Below are 20866 nucleotides of genomic sequence, written 5' to 3'. Positions count from 1 at the left end.
TTATATCAGTTTGTTTTTTCCTCTCAGAGAATATTTAGTCATCCAGTTTACAGCTCTGTGGGTATATGATATTCAGTGGTGGACAAAGTACATAGCTTCATTACTTAAGTCAAAGTATAGATACTCCAGGTCAAATATTACTCCAATACAAGTGAAAGTTGTTCAGTCAGATTATTACTTGAGTTAAAGTACTTGAGTACTTTCTTTTAAAAATACTTAAGTATTCAAAGTACTTCTTAAAAAATCTCAAAACGTTGTATTTTCACAATACATCAGTGCAGTCAAGAATACATAGGAGTACATTCTGTTACATCCAAGCGGCAACCGCCAGTCTCAAACGATGAAGCCAATGCGTAAGTGTTATAAACTGCAATACATTGAAAATCCGCTTGAGGCTGGCTGCGGAAACACCGGAAACTACATAGATATGAATGGGAAAAAGACGATCTTTGCAGCATTAATAAACATGTTTACAGCCTGATTCAAAAAACAGCTTGGCCCTACGAAGCTAATCTATCAGCACACACTGTACGGGGGGTGAATTTATTTCTAACGTGACGGTTCAGAAGATATTAAGATTACGAGTTTTGCCCAAATAAGGACATGACTGACGTGACTCCCGGTCGGGAACACATAGCTGTTGGCTAGGAGGCTCACACTACGTCACACTCTGCCTGGTTGAGTTCCGCATTTCCAATATAGCTGCTGCCGTCAATTTGCTTCAAAGCAGCTCTCAGGAACAGATGGGTGACGTCACGGATACTACGTCCATATTTTATACAGTCTATGGTTACATCATGTTTATTTAGAAACCATTACTTGAAATCTCTAAAAACTATACCATGGAATAAAAACAGAAACTAAGTTACTCCAACACAGACAACTTAGTTTGAAATGTTCATCTGGAATGAAACAAATGTTACGTAGCTCAACACGCTTTCTGAGGTTGGACAGTGAATTTTTATATGTTTGAGGCAGAGTGGGAAACAGGGTGAACATTTCAAACATTACGTATCATTCTTCATTTCAAAAACCTCTAACATGGGCTGAAGATATGGCCATTGGAGCTCAGGTGGAGAATTATAGCCATCATTACCACCTCTAAATGAACTGCCTGATCTGAGTGAAATTTACTCTGTGTTTGCTCCACGTTCAACTGTGGAGACCCACGATATACAGGTACGACTAAACCACTGAGACAAACAGAACTACACAAACACATTTTACTGTCTTAGAGATCAGATATTAGAAAACAGAAGACAATTAATGAGCTGACTTGAAAGCAAAAGCAGTGAGTAACTAGAGCATTGATAGAAATGTAGTGGAGTAAAAGGTGCAATAATTGTCTTCTGAATGTAGTGGAGTAAAGGAGTAAAAGTAATAAGTTCCCCCAAAAAATAATACTCAAGTAAAGTACAGATACTCAAAAAATGTATTTAAGTACAGTACTCAAGTAAATTTATTCTGTTACTGTCCACCACTGATATTAAATGATACAGTTTGCGTTCACCTGTTCTGTCTGTGAACAGGTGAGTGAAGACGTATGGCTCTCTTACCTGAGAAGGGTTTTTTTTCACTGATGTCATAGCGCAGGTTGTAAAAATGTGTATGGTTTAAATGGGTTTTTTTATTATATACATAAATCCCCTTATTGTTTAAATCTGCTGTATAAGAATAGTTATAGGTTGGTGGGTGTGTGAGGTTAAAATCAGGTTTAAATAAATTAAAATATCAGTAATCTAAAAACATGGCACTTCCGGGACGTCACTAATGACACGTATTCAAAATGGCGGCCGCGGATATGGTGAGTGTAAAAGCGAACTCTTTTCTCCAAACTACACTTCTGTCATCCTGTGTTTGTGATTAAACTCACACCCCAAGCTGTGACCGGGGCATAGTGGTGCTCTGTCTCCGTGTATTAACACTGTTTCCACTGTAGACCGGGGGAGTTAGCTGCTGTTTGACGGCTCGGCTAACTGCCTGCTGTAGCGCTAGGTAGCTAGCTGTGGTTTCCTAGCTTACTGTCAGAGAGCTGTGGCTAATTTCACTGATTAATACACCTTTACCTGCGCATACAACCGCGCTGACAGAGTTTAAACAGGTGTGTACACAGGAAACAGACTGTCACTACATGTACAGCAGAGACATAGCGGCTAACAGAACTTTGTGTAGTTAACGTTAGCAGTTAGCATGTCTGTCAGAAAGCCGCTGTTCGGTCTGTAAGGTAGACAGGTACAGGTGTTCACTGTAAGCTCTGAGAGGTAGACAGGTAAAGGTGTTCACTGTTAGCTCTGAGAGGTTGACTGGTAAAGGTGTGTGAATTTGAGCTGTGTGCTAACTTCCTGTTCCTGTAAACTACATAGCTGAACTACAGCATCACTGTCAGGCCTGATAATCAATCAGTCAGTTCATAAATCTTTATCATCAGAGCTCTAGTTCATGACTTATTTCATCTCAGGACACTTTAAACATAGATCAGGTGTATTCTGCTCTATTATCACAGAGACAGACACACTTCAGGTATCATTATGAATATAGAGAATACAACAACAAAAATAATAATAATACTGATATTAATAATGGTCAAAGATGATCGATTGGTCTAATATTAACAGGTGGAGGTGTGACAATACTCTCACCTGATGAGGTGATATGTGATGTTGTTTCAGGTGAACGAGGTGATATTTAAAGCTGCTGTGGGTAGTCACAGAGTAAACATCTTTTCAGAGAGAGGGACTTTGAATGTCAACTGAGCGCCAACCTCCGGTCTAGAAATATGAGTCCAATGCGGAAGTGTTAGAAAACTGCAGTTCATCGAGGATCCGCTTGAGGCTGGCTTCGGAAGTACCGGAAACCACATACACACCCATTCATAAAAAATGATCTTTACAGCAGAAATAAACATGTTTACAGCCTGGTACAAAAGACGAGTGTAGTCTGGATAGCTCATTTCTCGATCGGCGCACACTGTACGGGGGAGGTGAATTTTTTTCTAACGCGGCAATTTCGAAGATATTGAGATCACAAGTCTTCCAATGAGAGGCAGAGCTGACTTGATTGACAGGCGGGAACACTGTAGCTGTTGGCTAGGAGGCTGAAAGCCTGCCTCTTTACGTCACAATCTCTCGACAGCAGCAATATGGCTGCCTCCGCAGATTGGCCTCAAAACAGTGCTTCAGAAACAGATGGCTGAGCTCACGGATACTACGTTCATATTTTATAAAGTCTAAGATGTCAACACTATCCCTCCCAACCAGATTTCCTCCTAGCCCCCCAACACAGATCAGCGTGCACATCATGATAGTGCCGGACTCATAACCAATCGGAGGACGTAGTAGGGGCCGCCCCTTGACCAATCAGGATTGAGGATTGGAGATTAGCTATGATTGGTCCGTCATGACGGGAACAAGGGGGATAATAACATTGCTTGATACAAAGGCATTGGAAAACACAGAGATTAGATAGATTGGATAGTCTCAAATTACTCCACTTACCGATGAGTACCGATGGGTATTATGACCTTTTCTCCAAACCCAGCAGAAAATAAGTAACGTTTTATACACCATTCCTACCAACAGCAGCTTTAAACACTATGTTTTAATATAAACTTAAGTGGTTATATAACCATCTGTAAAAAATAATATTTAATTCAGGATTAAGTCTCAAAATTCAAAAACACATCATCATGTTGTCATGTCAATGGCTTCAGTTCCTCGTCCTGAGTGTTAGTCCAAACACAGTGAAAGACCTTATCAGTACTGATAACGCTGATGGGATCAACAGCTGAACTTCAGTAAGCAGGTCATTACTTGAATATGCTAAATGGACTTTAACTCATAAACCTCTTTTCTTTCTGAGCACTTTCACTCTTTTCATCACATTCACCCGTTCACACCACATTCACTAACTGATGGTAGAGGTTGCTAAAGTAAGGGACCATCAGTGTTAGCTAATCTCATTCATACACATTCACACACCCCAAAACCTTACGATGGAGAGACAACCCCCTCTACCACTGAGCCAAAGCTGCCCCATCATATCATCATATTATAATACTCAGATCTCTAACATTAAGACAGGTAAATCTTTACGCCCCTGATGAGCCGGCCTGCACTCTGGGAGTGAACTAGAGAGATGACACTATAATCTCTGTCTGAATAATCTAATCTGTCAAAGTTAAAACATGCTACAGAAGCCCTACATGATAATTAACTACACAAACACTGTCTCTCTTCTTTGCACCGGCTGTCAGGGTTTTAAAGTCACGAGTTGGAACCTGTAATCATGACTGAACTCATTCTAACTTCAAAGAACATCAGAGGTCAAATAATGAACCTTCACTTTGCTCCAGAGTGTAAATCAGTGTGATGGGGAAAGTCTCTCTGCTCTCAGTCTGCTGCTCCATGTCAGCCATGTTGGCTGCTTCACTTTTATCAAGAGGCTCCAAGTTCTCTCAGTCACTCTCAGACATCACATCCACCAGACGCTTCTCCTCCACGCTGCAGTTTCCCACATTAGTCTAAATGTTTTGTCAGGATGTGAGAACTTAAAAACAGTAATATCTTTGTAATGAACGCAGTGACTCAGACAGACTCACACTGCCTCTGTGAGGAGTGGTTTTGAATGGTGTGACTTTGACTCTACAGGTAGACAGTAAGACCCTCAGTACCTGTCACATCGGGTCCACATACACAGGTTTTAAGTGTTACTTCATGTGGTCAGAGTCATGCACATAAGCTCTCTGGCATTAGCATGTGTGCCTAAGTGAAGGTGGAGGGTAGGTCCATTACAAAGAACCTGAAGTCAACACCAGGGGAGGGAATCACTCTGTGACTCACAGTACGATGTGATAAGATACAAAATACTCATCCATCAATAAAGTTAACATCACAATGCTGCATTAATCAGTATATTGTGAAACAATCATATGGCAGTACATCAGGATATGTGATCAAGTACAGAATACAAAGAGTCCATACAACAACCGAGAGCAGGATTCATGAGTTTATTGGTTTCACTGAGATGGAACAATATTTGTGTTTTAGTCTGTAAGTTAAATTTAAAGAGACTTAAAAAATTACTCTAAAATAAGTGTAAAAAATACACATTTCTTAAAGAAAGCATCTTTAAAGTACTTTAGTGTACCTGTAACAGCTACAGTGGTACTCACTGTGATGTCAGTAACTACGGCGGCGCTGTTTCAGCTTCCTCTCACTCTTCAGTCAAACCTCTGCCATCTGAGCACGCTGTAAGACTCAAGCTTCACATTGGTTTGTAGCTCGTAGGAAAGCATGTACAACTCGTCAAATTTTCTTCTTGTACGTTTTAAAAGCAGATAACGCTCTTACTTTCTTTCCACCTCTGTCAAACGTCCTGCTATCTTTTTCCGATATTATGCAGCTGTCTATGATTAACTGTCATTACCCTCGTTCGTGTTATTCCTGCCTCTGCATGGAGTCATAAAGTAGTGACGCTGTGGGTCGAATGATCAGGGAAAGCGTTTTAGAGTGGTTTAAATATGAATATTTATCCCTGGCGTATAGTGATGTAAGGATACACTCTACCAACGATTCGATTGGAATCCCGACTTTTGGTTCACGATACGATTCACTCACTATTCTCTAATGTGTTTCAAGAAAACTAGATTGAACTCAAAATTTAAATAACTATTATTTTATTTCAATTCTCAGATATGGACAGTTGCAATATATATTTTTTATCTTATTTCTTTGTAAACAAAGTCATCCTTTTTCATTTTTAAGGTGTGTTGTAACTCAAAACCATTGCACACTTTTTTTCAGCACCTCGCAAAAAAACTTAGAATTACCGTACAAAAATACCTTGTTGGAAAATTTCAGAACAATTATAGAGAAATGGAAAGTGAACGATTCCCAAATAAAAGTATGAAATATTAAAACAAATAAGGTCAATCTCTTTAAATAAACTAAAGTGCAGCTTATGCTCCTGGCTTGGAATTTACATATCTTTTTCAGGAATATTAGGGAAAGTCAAATTTCTGCCATACCTCAGACTTCAAACACAAAGGTGCATCCTGAACTGCTCGGTCTTCACCTGCTGCTGCCATGTCTGTTACGCTCAACTCAGCGAATGACGAGAGAGAGCAGCGCAAGAGACTTAAAGATGTTGAACAAGTGACGTGAAATGCAGAAAGCACCTTCCACTGTTTAAAAATAAAGTCGCAATACAATTTTTTTAAATCCATTTTTAATCCACCCTTATTTGTATTGATTTTTTTTACCGTCTTGTGATATATCCTTACATCCCTGCTGGCGTATGATGATTACATCACATGGGTCAGGATGAGGATATATCGCTGTATGGGTATTTTGTTCTTCTGTAGTCAGCCCACTCACAGTGAAGTCCTTTATTCAAACTTTGGATTGGACTGAAGGGAAAGAGAAGCCGGTCTGCATCCGGACAGTTTATTAGAATGACCCAGTTCCACACACGCACCTTCTTTTGAGCACCATTAAGAAGTGCTGTCAGGCTGAAGCACCTGGAGAGAGATGTATGTATGCACAGTTTGTTTAAGCCATGCCTCATAATAACCCTTCACCTCCCTCAAAGTCAACAGACCACAGCCTGAAAGGAAGAGTAACTGATTCCTCCTCAGAGTTATAACAATGAAACTATTGATACAGTTCAGTGTTCAGAGCTTTAGACTTGTTTACAGACGCCTCACCCCGTTGTTCCTCTGAACGGTTCTATACAACTAGTGGTGCAACGGATCATCGTTGATCCGTGATCCGTACGGATGCCTCTCCACGGTTCGGCACGGACATGGTCCGCGGATCGGTTTATGAAAAAAGTTGCGCGTGTTCACGTGAGGAACGCATGTTCAATCCACACTCACTCGTGAAGCGCAGCGCAGCGGTAGTCATGGCAAGTGAAGGAGCAGAGGAACTTGAAAACTCTCCTGCATCTCTTAAGTCACATGTATGGGAGCATTTTGGTTTCCCTGTGAAATACAGTGAATGCTGAATGTGCTTGAGCCACGTCATGAAATTCCGTTGCGCACCCACTAGACCAGAGGCCGTCAATACGCGGCTCGCGGGCCACATCCGGCCGCCTATTTGTGGTCCCCGAACTGTTATTCCTTCACTCTGTGTTCTGGTTGGGTCACCACGTGTTTACCGGGACTTGTCTCCATGTCAACGACATGCAGACAGGCTGTTACTGGGTCACTTAGAGTCCAATGCTGCGAGGGCAATTTTTAACTTCCACTTTCGTTTTTGGAGCAATTTGCATATTGGCACTTTGCCAGCTGTAGGACCCTAGAATGCACAAAAAAGGTGTGTTCCAAGTTTGCTGCTCAAAGAAAAGTGGACGGTGAAAATCAGCGATTGAAAGAAGAATGCAGTGAAACTTTTTTAAGTTCCTCTGCTCCTTCACTTGCCATGCCATGAAATGCATTTTTATTTTGCTGATCCGAAAAATTATCCGATCCGTGACTCAAAACCGAGATCCGATCCGAACCATGAGTTTTTTGATCCGTTGCACCCCTATATACAACACATGATGTTTACTTTCATGGAGGGAATCTGTCTTCCAACAAATACTGTACAACAAGTCCTTACTCTATTACAACAACAACGTACATCCCATTATTAAAACCTCCGGATACAGTTTGTGGTTAAACCCAGAGAGTCACTGTGATGTTATATTTGTTTTAAGGTGAGGAGGGATCTGCTTCTGAGGTCTTTCATAAAGTCAAAGAGCCTTGTAGAAGAGCTATCCTCCTCCGTATGTCCTGATCTGTGATCCACATGAATAATGACGGACATTTTCCTCCCTCACTCTGCACAGATAATCACTTTGTCTGTTGTGGTCATCTTGCCTCTAATGTGTTTTGTGCGTGTGTGCGTGTGTGTGTGTGTGTGTGTGTTGCAGGAGACGTGGTGGGCCTTGCTGCTGTTGTCCTTGTTGCCTGTAGTCAGGCCTTTCTATGTTCCTGGAGTGGCTCCCCGGGATTTCCATGACGGCGACACAGTAGACATTAAGGTAAGAACACAGCTCACTCATCAGCACCTCATGGATCAGTAGACCTGTTGTGTCCAAGGTTCAGGTCATCAGCGGAAAGGTCGTGTCCTTTCTGTGTTATTACACACAGATTATAGTAGGAGCAGCATTCAGAGGCTTTGATTTGACAAACTGAGATCTGATATGAACACAAACATAAAACACATTGACAAATGTAGAGAAGGCAGGTAGAACAGGGACAGGGAGGGACAGGGTGACTGCAGTCAGCGTGTCTCTCTCTGCTGCTGACGGAGGAGAAGCTCCTCAGTGTGCTGCAGTTTTATCAAACGCTACTAGGCTGCTTACAGCTCCTGATAACGAGCATGCTTTATGTTCATGTCATCTTTCAGGCAGTAAAGCTGACCAGCTCCCGTACGCAGCTCCCTTATGAATACTACTCCCTGCCTTACTGTAAGCCCGACGCTGTTTTCTACAAGGGAGAGAACCTGGGTATGTTTACTGCGGCTCTACATGTATTTATTCATGTATATTTATTTATTGTGTATCTATTAATGTGTTTTCATTAATGTGTTTTCATTGTTCTCTGTAGGCGAGGTGTTACGTGGAGACCGCATCGTGAACACGCTCTACACCGTGGCGATGAATAAGAACAAGAAATGTGAGATGGTGTGTGAGAAGAAAAAGCTGAACATTGAGGAGAGCAAGCTGGTCGCTGAGCGAATCCAGGAGGAGTATTATGTTCACCTGTGAGTGTTTCTTCAGAACAATACTCTTCCTGACATATTCACATTCAAACAACACCTACATTATCGTGGTTCTCTAACACCTCATTTCAACAAGAAACTGAATCTGGTCACTGACGTGTCTCTGTGTGTTCAGTATCGCAGACAACCTGCCCGTTGCCACCAGGTTGGAGTTTTATCCAAACAGAGACGCTGGAGTGGAGGAGGAGCAGAAGAAGGACATCATGAAAGATATCCAGTTTGAGCATGGGTACAGACTGGGCTTCTACGACAACAACAAGGTAATATTTCATACAGTCTCACTGACCTGCTGCACAATTAACAGGTGTAGAGACGTTTAGAGGACGTCAGTTATAGATCTCTTTGCTATGTTCATCTACATCGACCACTTCAGGAAGTGACATCACACAGAAACTTAACGTTTTCAGCCCAACAGCTCTGTGAGCGACACATAACAGGGTTCAATAAATGTTTGTGTATGGGTTGATTTCTCTCTGATGGGAGAGCAGGACTTAAATCTAAAAACAATCCAAACCAATAAAACTTAGGCTTCAAAATCATGAAAGTGTAAATTTGTATCTTTATATTGAACATCAGTTATCCATCAAATCTGCTGACTCACAGCTCCCACCTGAAACCTTATGAATCTGACTGAAAGGCTCGGACATTGTGATGTCACTACAGACACACTGAATTCAAGTTCTGTCTGTAAGTTTTTCATGTTTGTCTGTTTCCTCTCTCACAGTTTTACCTGCACAACCACCTGTCCTTCATCCTGTACTTCCACAAAGAGAAGCTGGAGGAGGGTGACGTTCACAACTACAGGGTGGTGCGATTCGAGGTCGTTCCCCAGAGTGTAAAAGTAGAAGGTAGGTGTATGCGCGCTCTGTAAAGCTACGTGATGCTTGAAGTGAAGCCCCCGCTGCAGTCAGAGGTGTTGTCACTGCTCTCTTGTGATACCTGGTGTGATATTTGTGCTCAGATCTGAAGGCTGTGGAAGCTGACAAGACGTGTACGTTGCCTGAGGCCAGTGGCTCCGCCCCTCAGGAGATCGACCCCTCCAAGGAGAACGAGGTCCTCTTCACCTACTCGGTGCACTGGGAGGTCAGTGACTGCTGCAGGCTCAGACCACCATAACCCGCACACACACAGCAGGATTAACTCAGGATTAGTTTAACATCAGCACATAGTCCGTCAGTTTCCTCTTTGTTGTTGGTTCTTTATACTTTGGGTGTTTTGAGTTTATTGATCGGACAGCCGAAGAGAGAGGAAACATGGGGAGCGGAGAGTGGGGGATTTCAAGCTGTGGCTCTGTACTCTGTTCTCTGTTTATTGGCTGCACACCTTAACATCACGACCAAACCGGCGTCCTGGTGAATGAGTTTCTACTCATGTGATTATCTCAGGGCTCTTTCACTTTAATCCCCTGAAGAGCTTTCCTTCATTAACACTCAGCCATGTGCTTTACAAACCAGAGTAAACGTGCAGCAGGAAAATTATCAAGAGAGTGAGCTGGGAGGCAAAGGTGACGTGATGTCTGTGAGTCCTCGGGGACATGTGGGGATGAATGTAGAGGAAAGGGGGCTGAGACTCTGATGGTCTGTGTGCAGGAGAGCGAGGTGAAGTGGGCGTCTCGATGGGACACCTACCTGACCATGAGCGACGTCCAGATCCACTGGTTCTCCATCGTTAACTCTGTGGTCGTCGTATTCTTCCTGTCTGGTACGTTAAGCTTTTTTCTCTGAAAGCATCTCTCAATGCAGGAAACATAACATGTGAACTTATAAACTCGATGAGAACACATCGCATATTTACTGTCTCCGATGTCTGTTTCTCTCTAAGGTATTCTGAGTATGATCATCATCAGGACCCTGAGGAAGGACATCGCTAACTACAACAGAGAGGATGACATTGTAAGATGTCATCCTAAGATGAGATCAAATCTATACATGAATTTAAGTTAAAAACTGATGGAGACCCACACAAGTTTGAAACATGCACTTAAAATGTGGTTCAGACTTTGAGAAAGAATAATTAAACTCATTAATTTTTACTGAAACATCACCAGGTTATCACGTTTCCTCCCATCAGTACGTTTTAAGGTAAATGAGATCTCTCTCTCTCTCTCTCTCTCCTCTCTGACAGGAGGACACGATGGAGGAGTCCGGATGGAAGAACGTCCACGGTGACGTCTTCAGGCCGCCTCAGTATCCCATGATCCTCAGCTCTCTGCTGGGCTCAGGGATCCAGCTCTTCTGCATGGTGCTCATTGTCATCTGTGAGTGTGTTTCCTTTTCAGCAGATATCAAACAAAAAAAAGCTTTTCTCCTGTCGTTTACTTGTGAGGATTAAGTATGAGGAGAAAGCTGTTCAGTGTTCCCATGATGTTCTCAAACACACTTGATGCTGCTTACATAGAGCAGTAAAGATAAATCTTTGATAAGATAGATAAACTGTGGAGTAGAGATGAAACACTTTCACTGTTCACACACCAAACTCCTGAGCTGCATGAACACAAACAGATGATTCATTACAAAGACGTGTCCCTCCACATTCTGAGAAATGGGTCTGTAAGAAGTCAGGGTGAGCTGAACACAGCAGGAAGTATTCAGGAACACTCGACGTGGGAGTGGGCAGGTCCTACATCATGTGACCTCTGTGTGCAGTGATGAAGCTACTTCATCCTCTTCTCCAATCATTCACCGATTCTGTGACACATCCAATCATGCAGGGTAGATAGAAACACAAACACTGTCAGCACAGGCGACTGAAACTTTGAAGGAGATGATATGCAGAACAAGCTTTTGTCTGAAAACTAACCCTGAAAAGTGTTTTTTTTTTTTTGTTATGACACTGAAATGAAGTTATTTAATTTATGAAGGCTGTAAGTTTCAAATGAACACATGTTCTTATCATGTGTTATTTCATGAGTCATTCTGAACAATCAGACTGTGTTGGAGTGTAAAACTTCTCTACTGAGGTTTAAAGTTAATGATACATGTGTGTGTTTGTGTCACAGTTGTAGCCATGTTGGGCATGTTGTCTCCATCCAGCAGAGGAGCGTTGATGACCACATCCTGCTTCCTCTTCATGTTCATGGGGTAAGAGTTGGATGAGTCTCTCTGGCTCTCCTTCATAGAGTCACTAACATATCATGTTTTAATTTATAAAATCATATATTATAATGTCATTCTAATCCTTGTTCCTCTGCTGTTTGTCGAGCAGCGTATTTGGCGGTTACTTTGCGGGCAGACTGTATCGCACACTCAAGGGCCACCGATGGAGGAAAGGAGCTTTCTGTGTACGTTAATAACTCTGTTTATAAACATACCTACATTTATATCCACAGGTATCAAAGTTAAACCGTCAGTTTTAATATCATGAGTACTGACAGAATCAATAACTCTGATCATCTCTGTACAGTGACACCTGACAGAGAGGGGGGAGATGTGTTAGACAGACAGGGAACACTTTGTCCTTGAGTTTACTGGAAAAAGGGGCAAGAGTGAGGATGAGAGTGAGGATGAGAGCGACTCTGACGAGGAAAGACTGTAATGGTTAGACTCTGAGGTCAGAGGGTCTCTTAAACTGTTCTCGGTCTGCAGGGTCAGTACAAGGGATGCTCTGAAGAGACTTCATTCATAGAGCATCACAGTTTGTTTCATAGCTGCCGACCTACAGGATATCAGACAGGTGGTCATGATGCTGCGGCTGATTGATGTATTTCAATTGGGAATACAGAGTGTGTCATCAGTAAGCTGCAGGGTTTAGAGCTAACAGCAGAGAGGACAGAGGTTAAATATATATACTGAAGGTTTGTTCAAAGTTCTGCAGAGAAGGCAGCTCTGTTTGTGTAAATGAAAAGGTGTAAACTGAAGTTTAATGTGTTTGTGTCCCTACAGACTGCAACTCTGTACCCTGCCGTGGTTTTTGGGATCTGCTTCGTCCTCAACTGTTTCATCTGGGGGGAGCACTCCTCTGGAGCGGTGAGTATCTGCACACATGGGCTGAATTAAAGGGTCGAGCCTCTGTCATTAGTGACTTCAGAGTAAGAGTTGATTAAATGAGTGTGAGCACGCTGAGAGGAAATCTACAGCAGAACACTGGACACTGCACACTCAGAGGTTTGCTGCAGCCTCCCTCAGTCTGCCGTGACTCTGGTAGCTTTAAGGAAACATGCTGTTTTATAATCTAACTGAAACTGCTGCCACGCCATGCTTTAACAGATCTGAGTCAGACACACAGAAACAGGAAGTGGACACATCCTGCTTATTCAGACCTGTAATCATAGCACTTAAAGAGCGGTGCCTATGTGAAAGAGATTGTCAGTCTGAAATATCTGTCAGAGGTTTTCCACTCAGAGCTTCAGGTTGTACCAGTAGCATTTATAACAAACAGCTGATCATTGAGATGAGGAAGCTCAATCAATCAATCTTTATTTATATAGCACCAAATCCCAACAAATGTTATCTGAAGACTCTCTACAAAAAGAGCAGGTCTAGACCGTACTCTATGTTACATGATTAACAAAAACCCAACATCAAGACAAGATAAGATCCAGTCCCATTTTACAGACTAGACTCAGTCTGATCTCATCTTAATCCACCATGAGCAGAGCACTTTGCAGAATTTAGCAAGTTACAGCAGCAAGGACAAACTTCCTTTAACGGGCAGAAACCTCCAGCAGAACCAGACTCATGTTAGACAGACATGTGCTGAGACCATGTTGTGGTTGGGGAAGATGTGTTGTATCCTGTGTCAAACTTAAACACTCTAACATCCTGCCCCCCCCCCCCCAGGTCCCCTTCACCACCATGTTGGCTCTGCTCTGCATGTGGTTCGGGATTTCCATGCCACTGGTCTACCTGGGATACTACTTTGGCTTCCGTAAGCAGCCTTATGATAACCCGGTGCGCACCAACCAGATCCCCCGACAGGTCCCGGAGCAGCGCTGGTACATGAACAAGTTTGTGGGGTGAGTGTTGAACAGGCTGCTCTTCATCCTCCTGGTTTGAACCTTATCCTCAGACCTCTGATGGATGTTCTCTCTCCTGTCCTCCAGGATCCTGATGGCTGGGATTCTACCGTTTGGAGCCATGTTCATCGAGCTCTTCTTCATCTTCAGTGTGAGTACAAATACTTCGACCGTGTCCAGATTTTCAGATTCAGACCTCTCTTTACATCACTTCACTGTATCTGTGTATCTGTGTATCTGTGTGTCTGTGTGTCTGTGTGTCTGTGTGTCTGTGTGTCTGTGTGTCTGTTTCCCCCTGCAGGCCATCTGGGAGAATCAGTTCTATTACCTGTTTGGCTTCCTGTTTCTAGTCTTCATCATCCTGGTGGTGTCCTGCTCTCAGATCAGTATCGTGATGGTTTACTTCCAGCTGTGTGCAGAGGTGAGTTCAGACTTGGTGTGCTGCAGACTGATGGTGTTAAATGAGTCTCCTGTGTTGTGACACACTAAAGCTTTGCAGACAGAGAACACATGTTTGTTTTTGAAGGATTGTGTGGACCCATCAGTGTGATCCTCTTTCCTCACTCTATTCCTCAGGACTACCGGTGGTGGTGGAGAACCTTCCTGGTGTCAGGAGGCTCGGCGTTCTACGTCCTCATTTATGCAGTTTTCTACTTTGTCAACAAGGTAACGGTCTCCTCCTTTAAACCTCAGCCGTTCTGATAGTTGGTGATGATGGGACGTGGAAACCTGTTTGAGTTTGACCTCATTGCTCTCAGTGTCATTATGTGTCTGAAGTCAGAGAAGCTGCATCATCACCTGCAGGGACTGAGTTAGAAACATAGACTGTAAAAAAAATATGGACGTGGCATCCCTGACGTCACCCATCTGTTCCTGAGAGCTGTTTTAAAGCAAATTGACGGCTGCAGCCATATTGGAAATGCGGAACTCATCCAGTCATAGTGTGACGTAAAGAGGCGGGGTTGAAGCCTCCTAGCCAACAGCTATGTGTTCCCAACTGGGAGTCAAGTCAGTCATGTCCTTATTTGGGCAAAAACTCATAATCTTCTGAAAAAAATTCACCCCATGTTTTCTTTCTTTTCTATTGCTGCAAGAATAAATTGCAATAATAATTGACAGTTTGTGACAAACATGACACAAACCAGAAATATATATGCAGACAAGAGAAAAAATAAATAAATTCACCCCCCGTACAGTGTGTGCCATTAGAGAGATTAGCTTTGTAGGTCCAAGCCTTTTTTTGAACCAGCCTGTAAACATGTTTATTAATGCTGCAAAGATCGCCTTTTTCCCAATTATGTCTATGTGGTTTCCAGTGTTTCTGCAGCCAGCCTCAAGCGGATTCTCGATGAATTGCAGTTTATAACACTTCTGCATGGGCTTCATAGTTGGAGACCGGAGGTTGCCGCTTGGTTAGAAAGAACATCCAGCTGCTATCAGCTTGCATTATGGGAAATGTATTTTTGAAGCTTTTTAAAAAACGCTGATAAACGTGTAATAACAGAAATAGAAAGCCTTCAGTTCATAGTGCGTTGTATAATGACAACAAGTACTGCTGCAGCTTCAGTGCACTACATGCAAGTGAACACCGGTACAGAGGACACCTTAATTCAGGTAACAGTGCAGATCACACAGTAACATGTGTCTCACTCTGTAAATAATAAAAACACTCCGAACCTGTACAAATGTGATCATTGCACAGTGGGCATGAGGAGGAGTACAGCAGTTCTTATGTCTGTCACAGGGATCAAAACAAACAGGTCCACAGAGGAGTGTTTTATTAAAGAACAGGTCTCTGAGAGGAGATTCAGAGGCAGTGAGCGGTGCCGCCTGTATTTTTGACTCAGACTTTATTACATCTGATAAAACCTCACACAGCAGCAGTCTCATCTTAGTGCTGCCAGATTAAGACCCTGCAGTGAGACGATGAAAAAACCCACAGAGAGAGCCTGTAGTCATCCTGACATCTGGTGACCTTTGTGGATCTCTCTATGAAGAAGCCATAACAAAATGTCTGTCACTCTGACAGCTCGATGAAAGCAGAGAGCTTCCACGTTTTCTGTTTACTTTTTCACAGAGATTCTGAGCGTATGTTATTTAACAGCTGATACATGTTGCTGTTTATCATATAGACATGATTACAGGGAAGAATAGAGAAGACACGTCGGAGGAGACGATATGGACAACCGATGTGCGGGGATCCCGCAAGTGTTGTAAAGTGGGAAATGCAATGCCGCTGAGCGGACCAATTACAGGGCTTGCGGTCCACATCAATTTGACGCATAGTTACATTTTGGAAGTGCACGTCGACTTCATGCGTAGGCCTCTGCATAGGTATGGGAGCTACACAAACCTACGGCGTAGGCTACACCGTTGATTAGACGCAGAAGTATAAATCAGGCTTTAGAGTTAAGAGTCAGAAGCAAGGCTTGATGCTCAATTCCGATTTTTTGCTCAGATCCGATTTTAGTTTGCCTGTTCACATTACCATCTATAATGTGACCTGTATCCGATTCCAGTGTGAACTGTTTGTGGCTCCGTACTGCCCCGCATGCGCAAAAGAAAAGTAACAATTATGTCACATGCAGCTGTTTCACAAACGTAAACATGGAGGAAGTCAGCATTTTCGCCTTTGTCACAAAGTTTTTGTGCACTGTGAGCCGGAGAATGAATGACCAGGTGCGGAGGAGGTAAAAGAGAGCCAAATTGCTTGTTTCAGCTTTTTGCAGAGCTGTGGCTGTAAATACGATTGAAAGGTATATTAATTATTTATATATATAAGGTCCAAGACCTCGCTGTCCCTCCATTGACTTGCTCCATTGTTGCTATCCTCCATTTTTGCAAGACTACCGCCTATAGACTGTATAAAATATGGACGTAGTATCCGTGACGTCACCCATCTGTTCCTGAGAGCTGTTTTGAAGCAAATCGACGGCGGCAGCCATATTGGAAATGCGGAACTGAACCAGGCAGAGTGTGACGTAGTGTGAGCCTCCTAGCCAACAGCTATGTGTTCCCGACCGGGAGTCACATCGGTCATGTCCTTATTTGGGCAAAACTCGTAATCTTAATATCTTCTGAACCGTCTCGTTAGAAAAAAATTCACCCCCTGTACAGTGTGTGCCATTACAGAGATTAGCTTCGTAGGGCCAAGCCGTTTTTTGAACCAGGCTGTAAACATGTTTATTAATGCTGCAAAGATCGTCTTTTTCCCATTCATGTCTATGTGGTTTCCGTTGTTTCTGCAGCCAGCCTCAAGCGGATTCTCGATGAATTGCAGTTTATAACACTTCTGCATGGGCTTCATCGTTTGAGATCGGAGTTTGCCGCTTGCTACCGCCGCACAGTATTGTGACGTGTGTCACTGGCGTGAAATTATCAAATGCGCATCAAATCCGCCATGGCCGTTCACACTATAAGGTTGCATTGAAAAAAAAAACAGATCTGTATCTGATTCAGGACCACATATGGAAGTGGTCTAAATTTGGGTCAGATTTGAGTGTTCACACTGCCTCTAAAAAATCTGACCTGGTCTCTTGACCCCAAAAAAAAAATTGGAAGTGTGAACATAGTTTTTCTAAAGAACTAGAACACAAAATAGAACCTGCTGGAGAAATGTGAGCTGCTTAAAAGATGTTATTATTGACTCTTTCTCCCCCTCTTCCTCCTCCCCCTCTCCTTAGCTGGACATCGTGGAGTTCATCCCCTCCCTGCTGTACTTTGGTTACACGGCTCTGATGGTTCTGTCCTTCTGGCTGCTGACGGGAACGATCGGTTTTTACGCCGCCTACATGTTCATCAGGAAAATCTATGCGGCTGTGAAGATTGACTGAAGTCTCTGCTGCGCTCCTCCTCCTTCTTTGTTTTCGTCACATTCAGTTTTTCTTTTTATGTATATATTTTTTATTCTTCATGTCCTGCAAGCACTGACTTGTGTGTGGAGGGAACAGGCAGGGCTGCTTTTTATGGCGTTACAGCCCCCCCTACTGGCCTTGTGGGGGAGAACAGTAGGGTTGCAGAGCTAAACCAGCTGTTTGTCTCCCCCCTCCCCTCACTTCGATCCCCCTCCCCCCTCCAGGACAGAGACCCAGAGGCCTCCCCTCCTCTGATGGGACTGTTTTTCAGCACTGCGGGCCAAAGCTTGTCATGTTTCTGCACACTTCTCTTGGTTTAAGTTATCAGGTTGTTCTTTCTCTCAGCTGTCTCCTCCTCCTCCTCTTGCTCTCTCTCGTTCCTTCTCTCTGCTTTCAGACGGCTCTCTGGTTTCGGGACAGAGATCAGGAGTCTACCTGTGGTGTTAATGTTGTCGTGTCTGATGGAAATTATGTTGGGAAGTTCTGCAGTGTAAGAAAAGAACGATAAATTAAATGTACTGTTGTTTTTTACTCTAGTCCTCATGTCCTGGTGTGAACACGTTAGCATCAGCTCCTTCATCACCACAGCTCCACCTGCTCTGAGACTCTCCGTCATGGACTGTATGAAGCTCTGCAGAAGGAAGCTGAGAGATGGAGGAGAAGAAGAAGACGACCTCCTCGTGATGAGGAAGAGGAGTGTGACTGAAACACTGATGTTTGAATCTCTTGTGTTAGTGTTGGCAGTGTGCTAACTGATGCTTTCAGAGGACCATTTGAGTGTGAAGCTAATGCTACATATCACTAACATACAGACTGATCAACAGGACCCGCCTGTCTGTTCCTACCTGTGCAGGTAGACTTCAGAGTGATGGTGTTTGGGTGGAGCCCAAGTATTATCAGACCTGTACATTAGGTGTTTCTGTCGTCAGCTCCTTCTGATGATGTGTTCGGATTTCATTGATGTGATTTTCCATGTTCAGCTTCCTGCCTTTAGACACACCTGTTCAGGTGTTCGTTAGAGCTAACACGTTTATTACTCTGAGGCTTAACTACAAACGTATCTGTCAATCAAACTGCATCAGAACATAATCAACACAGAGGTTTAAAGTGATCAGAGTTCTTACCCAGAGTTACACAGAAACATATTAACCAGCAGCTGCTTAGCTTAGCTCAGAAGCAGGTCGCCTCCTGCTCAGTGTGCAGAGTTCAGAGTGTGTCTGAGTGTTTGTGTGAATCTCCTGTAGGAGTTTGATCAGGTCATTCAACGGACTGAGATCAGAAATCAAACAGAGCATGCAGACTGACGGTTTCTGTTGAGTAACTCACCTGTACCTGCTGTGAGAGGCGCACGATTGCTGAATCACCTGTCTTTCTCCTCAGCAGGTGTTCACAGAGAGATCTTTGAAAAAAAGTCTCATTCATGCAAGTAAAGCTGTAAGAGGTATCGTTTTGTCCACAGGGGGCGCCACAGTCCAAACAAACCTTATCCTCACAGTAGCTTTAAAGCTTCAGAACCAGCACACATCTAACTCTGCACACTGTCCTCCTAACCTGCTCCCTCTGATAGACACAGGTCACATGATAATGAAGTCCTCTCTTCAGTCATCGAGCAGGAGTGTCTCACCTGGTCTGACTCATTCTTCTCTGTTATTGAGACATGAACCGTCTCTGGGTTTGGATAAAAGACATCACTTTGGGTACTGAGAGTTCATGATGAGTGTTTTTCTATTTGATGCATTGAAAAAAATCAGTAAATGAACATAAATTAAAGAATCAATGTCTGCAGTTCTTTGAAGAAATACCTGTTACAGATAAATGTCCTTGGGGTCAAAGCTGCGGGTGAACCAATCACAGACTTCAACTGATAAACAGTCAACAGTCAGAGTCAAATAGGTCAACAGGTGTCCTGGTTTAGAGGCCTCAGGTGATAGATCTGAGGCAGGTAGAGGTGTGGTCAGGGCGACAGGTAACTGCAGGGCTGTGCAGATGGGGGGGGGGGGGGGGGGGGGGGGGGGTCAGACACCTGAGAGGGCAGAGAGGAGTCCTCTCTGTCTGTCTGCTGGACTCCACCTGTTCTTATGTACTCCTCTTCCTCCTCCTCCTCCTCTGTATCTGGTCATCAAGCTCCAACTCTGTCTCCTGCTGTTCATGTGTAAGTGCCGGGGGAGATTTTTACAGACAGACTTAAAGAGGCCTGGGTCGTGTGTGTGTGTGTGAGTCCGGTGTGTGAGTGTGTGTGTGTGTGAGGCTGGGTCATTGTAAATAAAGAGAACAGCTTTGTATTTGTTGCGTTTCTCTGTTCGTGGCGCTCTCTGTAATGATTCTGTCATCGTTTTAGCCAAAAGCATGACGCCCATGATGACTTTCAAAGGAACTTCTTCTTTTTTGTTGGTTTTCTCTTTTTTTCTTTTTCAGAATGCCAGACTCAAACTGTACAAAGTCAAAATAATAAACTGATGGGTTGAATATGAAAATCAGAGTCCTCTGTGTCCGTGGTGTTTCTCTTCCTGGGCTCAGTTATCAAACATGGTCACCTCCTGCTCCAGAAGAACAAACATGATGTCTGCTTGAGAACCAAACTGTGAACCTACAGTCTGACCTGATGAAGGTGAAAGGCTAGATCATGCATCAATAGAAACCAGATCAAGATCCAGCAGACGGTCCTCTGAGGGATGAGACCGAGCTTCCTGCATCGTAACACCTCCCCTGTCCTAAATATAACAATATATATATATATGAGACGAGTGTGTGTGTGTGTGTGTGTGTGACCTCAGTCTGGACCAGAGTCTGGACTGCGTCTCAGTATGCATAGCAGAGTGTCACAGCTAGCCTAATTATAGCATCCTGGAGCTAACCTATACTTACACACACACAAACACACACACACACACAAACACACACACACACACACACACACACACTGTGCCTTAACGCAGGAATAGAAACCACGAGGAGGAACCTGCAGAGCTTGTAACGACAGGATGAGGGACTGAGACACCACAACCTACACACACACAAACACACACACACACACACACACACACACACACACACACACACACAGTCAGGGATTGTGGGCGTTAAAGCAGTTTTTAGTTTGTTGGTTCTCTTCAAACTTTATTACTTCATTCAATCATAAACAGACCTACTGGAGCTGATGGACAGAGCACTTTAAGTCCCTTTCTTCTACTTCTTTTCTCCTCTCCAACAACACCTGCACACTACACTGTACTTATACACTCTCTCTCTCTCTCTCTCTCTCTCTCTCTCTCTCTCTCTCTCTCTCCCTCTCT

At 43.4% G+C, this 20866-nt stretch overlaps 1 protein-coding gene across 1 annotated transcript; it reads left to right on the top strand.

The window, feature by feature from the left end:
• Positions 1 to 1732: 1732 nt before the first annotated feature.
• Positions 1733 to 19346, top strand: tm9sf4 (transmembrane 9 superfamily protein member 4). The gene is made up of 18 exons (XM_034695576.1): positions 1733 to 1804; positions 7912 to 8022; positions 8391 to 8490; positions 8591 to 8747; positions 8881 to 9025; positions 9490 to 9613; positions 9727 to 9848; positions 10355 to 10466; positions 10587 to 10657; positions 10890 to 11022; positions 11764 to 11845; positions 11970 to 12045; positions 12647 to 12730; positions 13544 to 13719; positions 13807 to 13870; positions 14021 to 14140; positions 14296 to 14385; positions 17403 to 19346. The coding sequence occupies exons 1-18, from the start codon at positions 1787 to 1789 to the stop codon at positions 17550 to 17552; spliced, it is 1935 nt and encodes a 644-aa protein (XP_034551467.1). The 5' UTR covers positions 1733 to 1786; the 3' UTR covers positions 17553 to 19346.
• The last annotated feature ends 1520 nt before the right edge of the window (positions 19347 to 20866 follow it).

This window comes from Notolabrus celidotus, chromosome 11 (genome assembly GCF_009762535.1).
Source record: "Notolabrus celidotus isolate fNotCel1 chromosome 11, fNotCel1.pri, whole genome shotgun sequence".
Lineage (NCBI taxonomy): Eukaryota > Metazoa > Chordata > Actinopteri > Labriformes > Labridae > Notolabrus > Notolabrus celidotus.
This window is presented reverse-complemented; position numbering and strand designations above follow the sequence as displayed.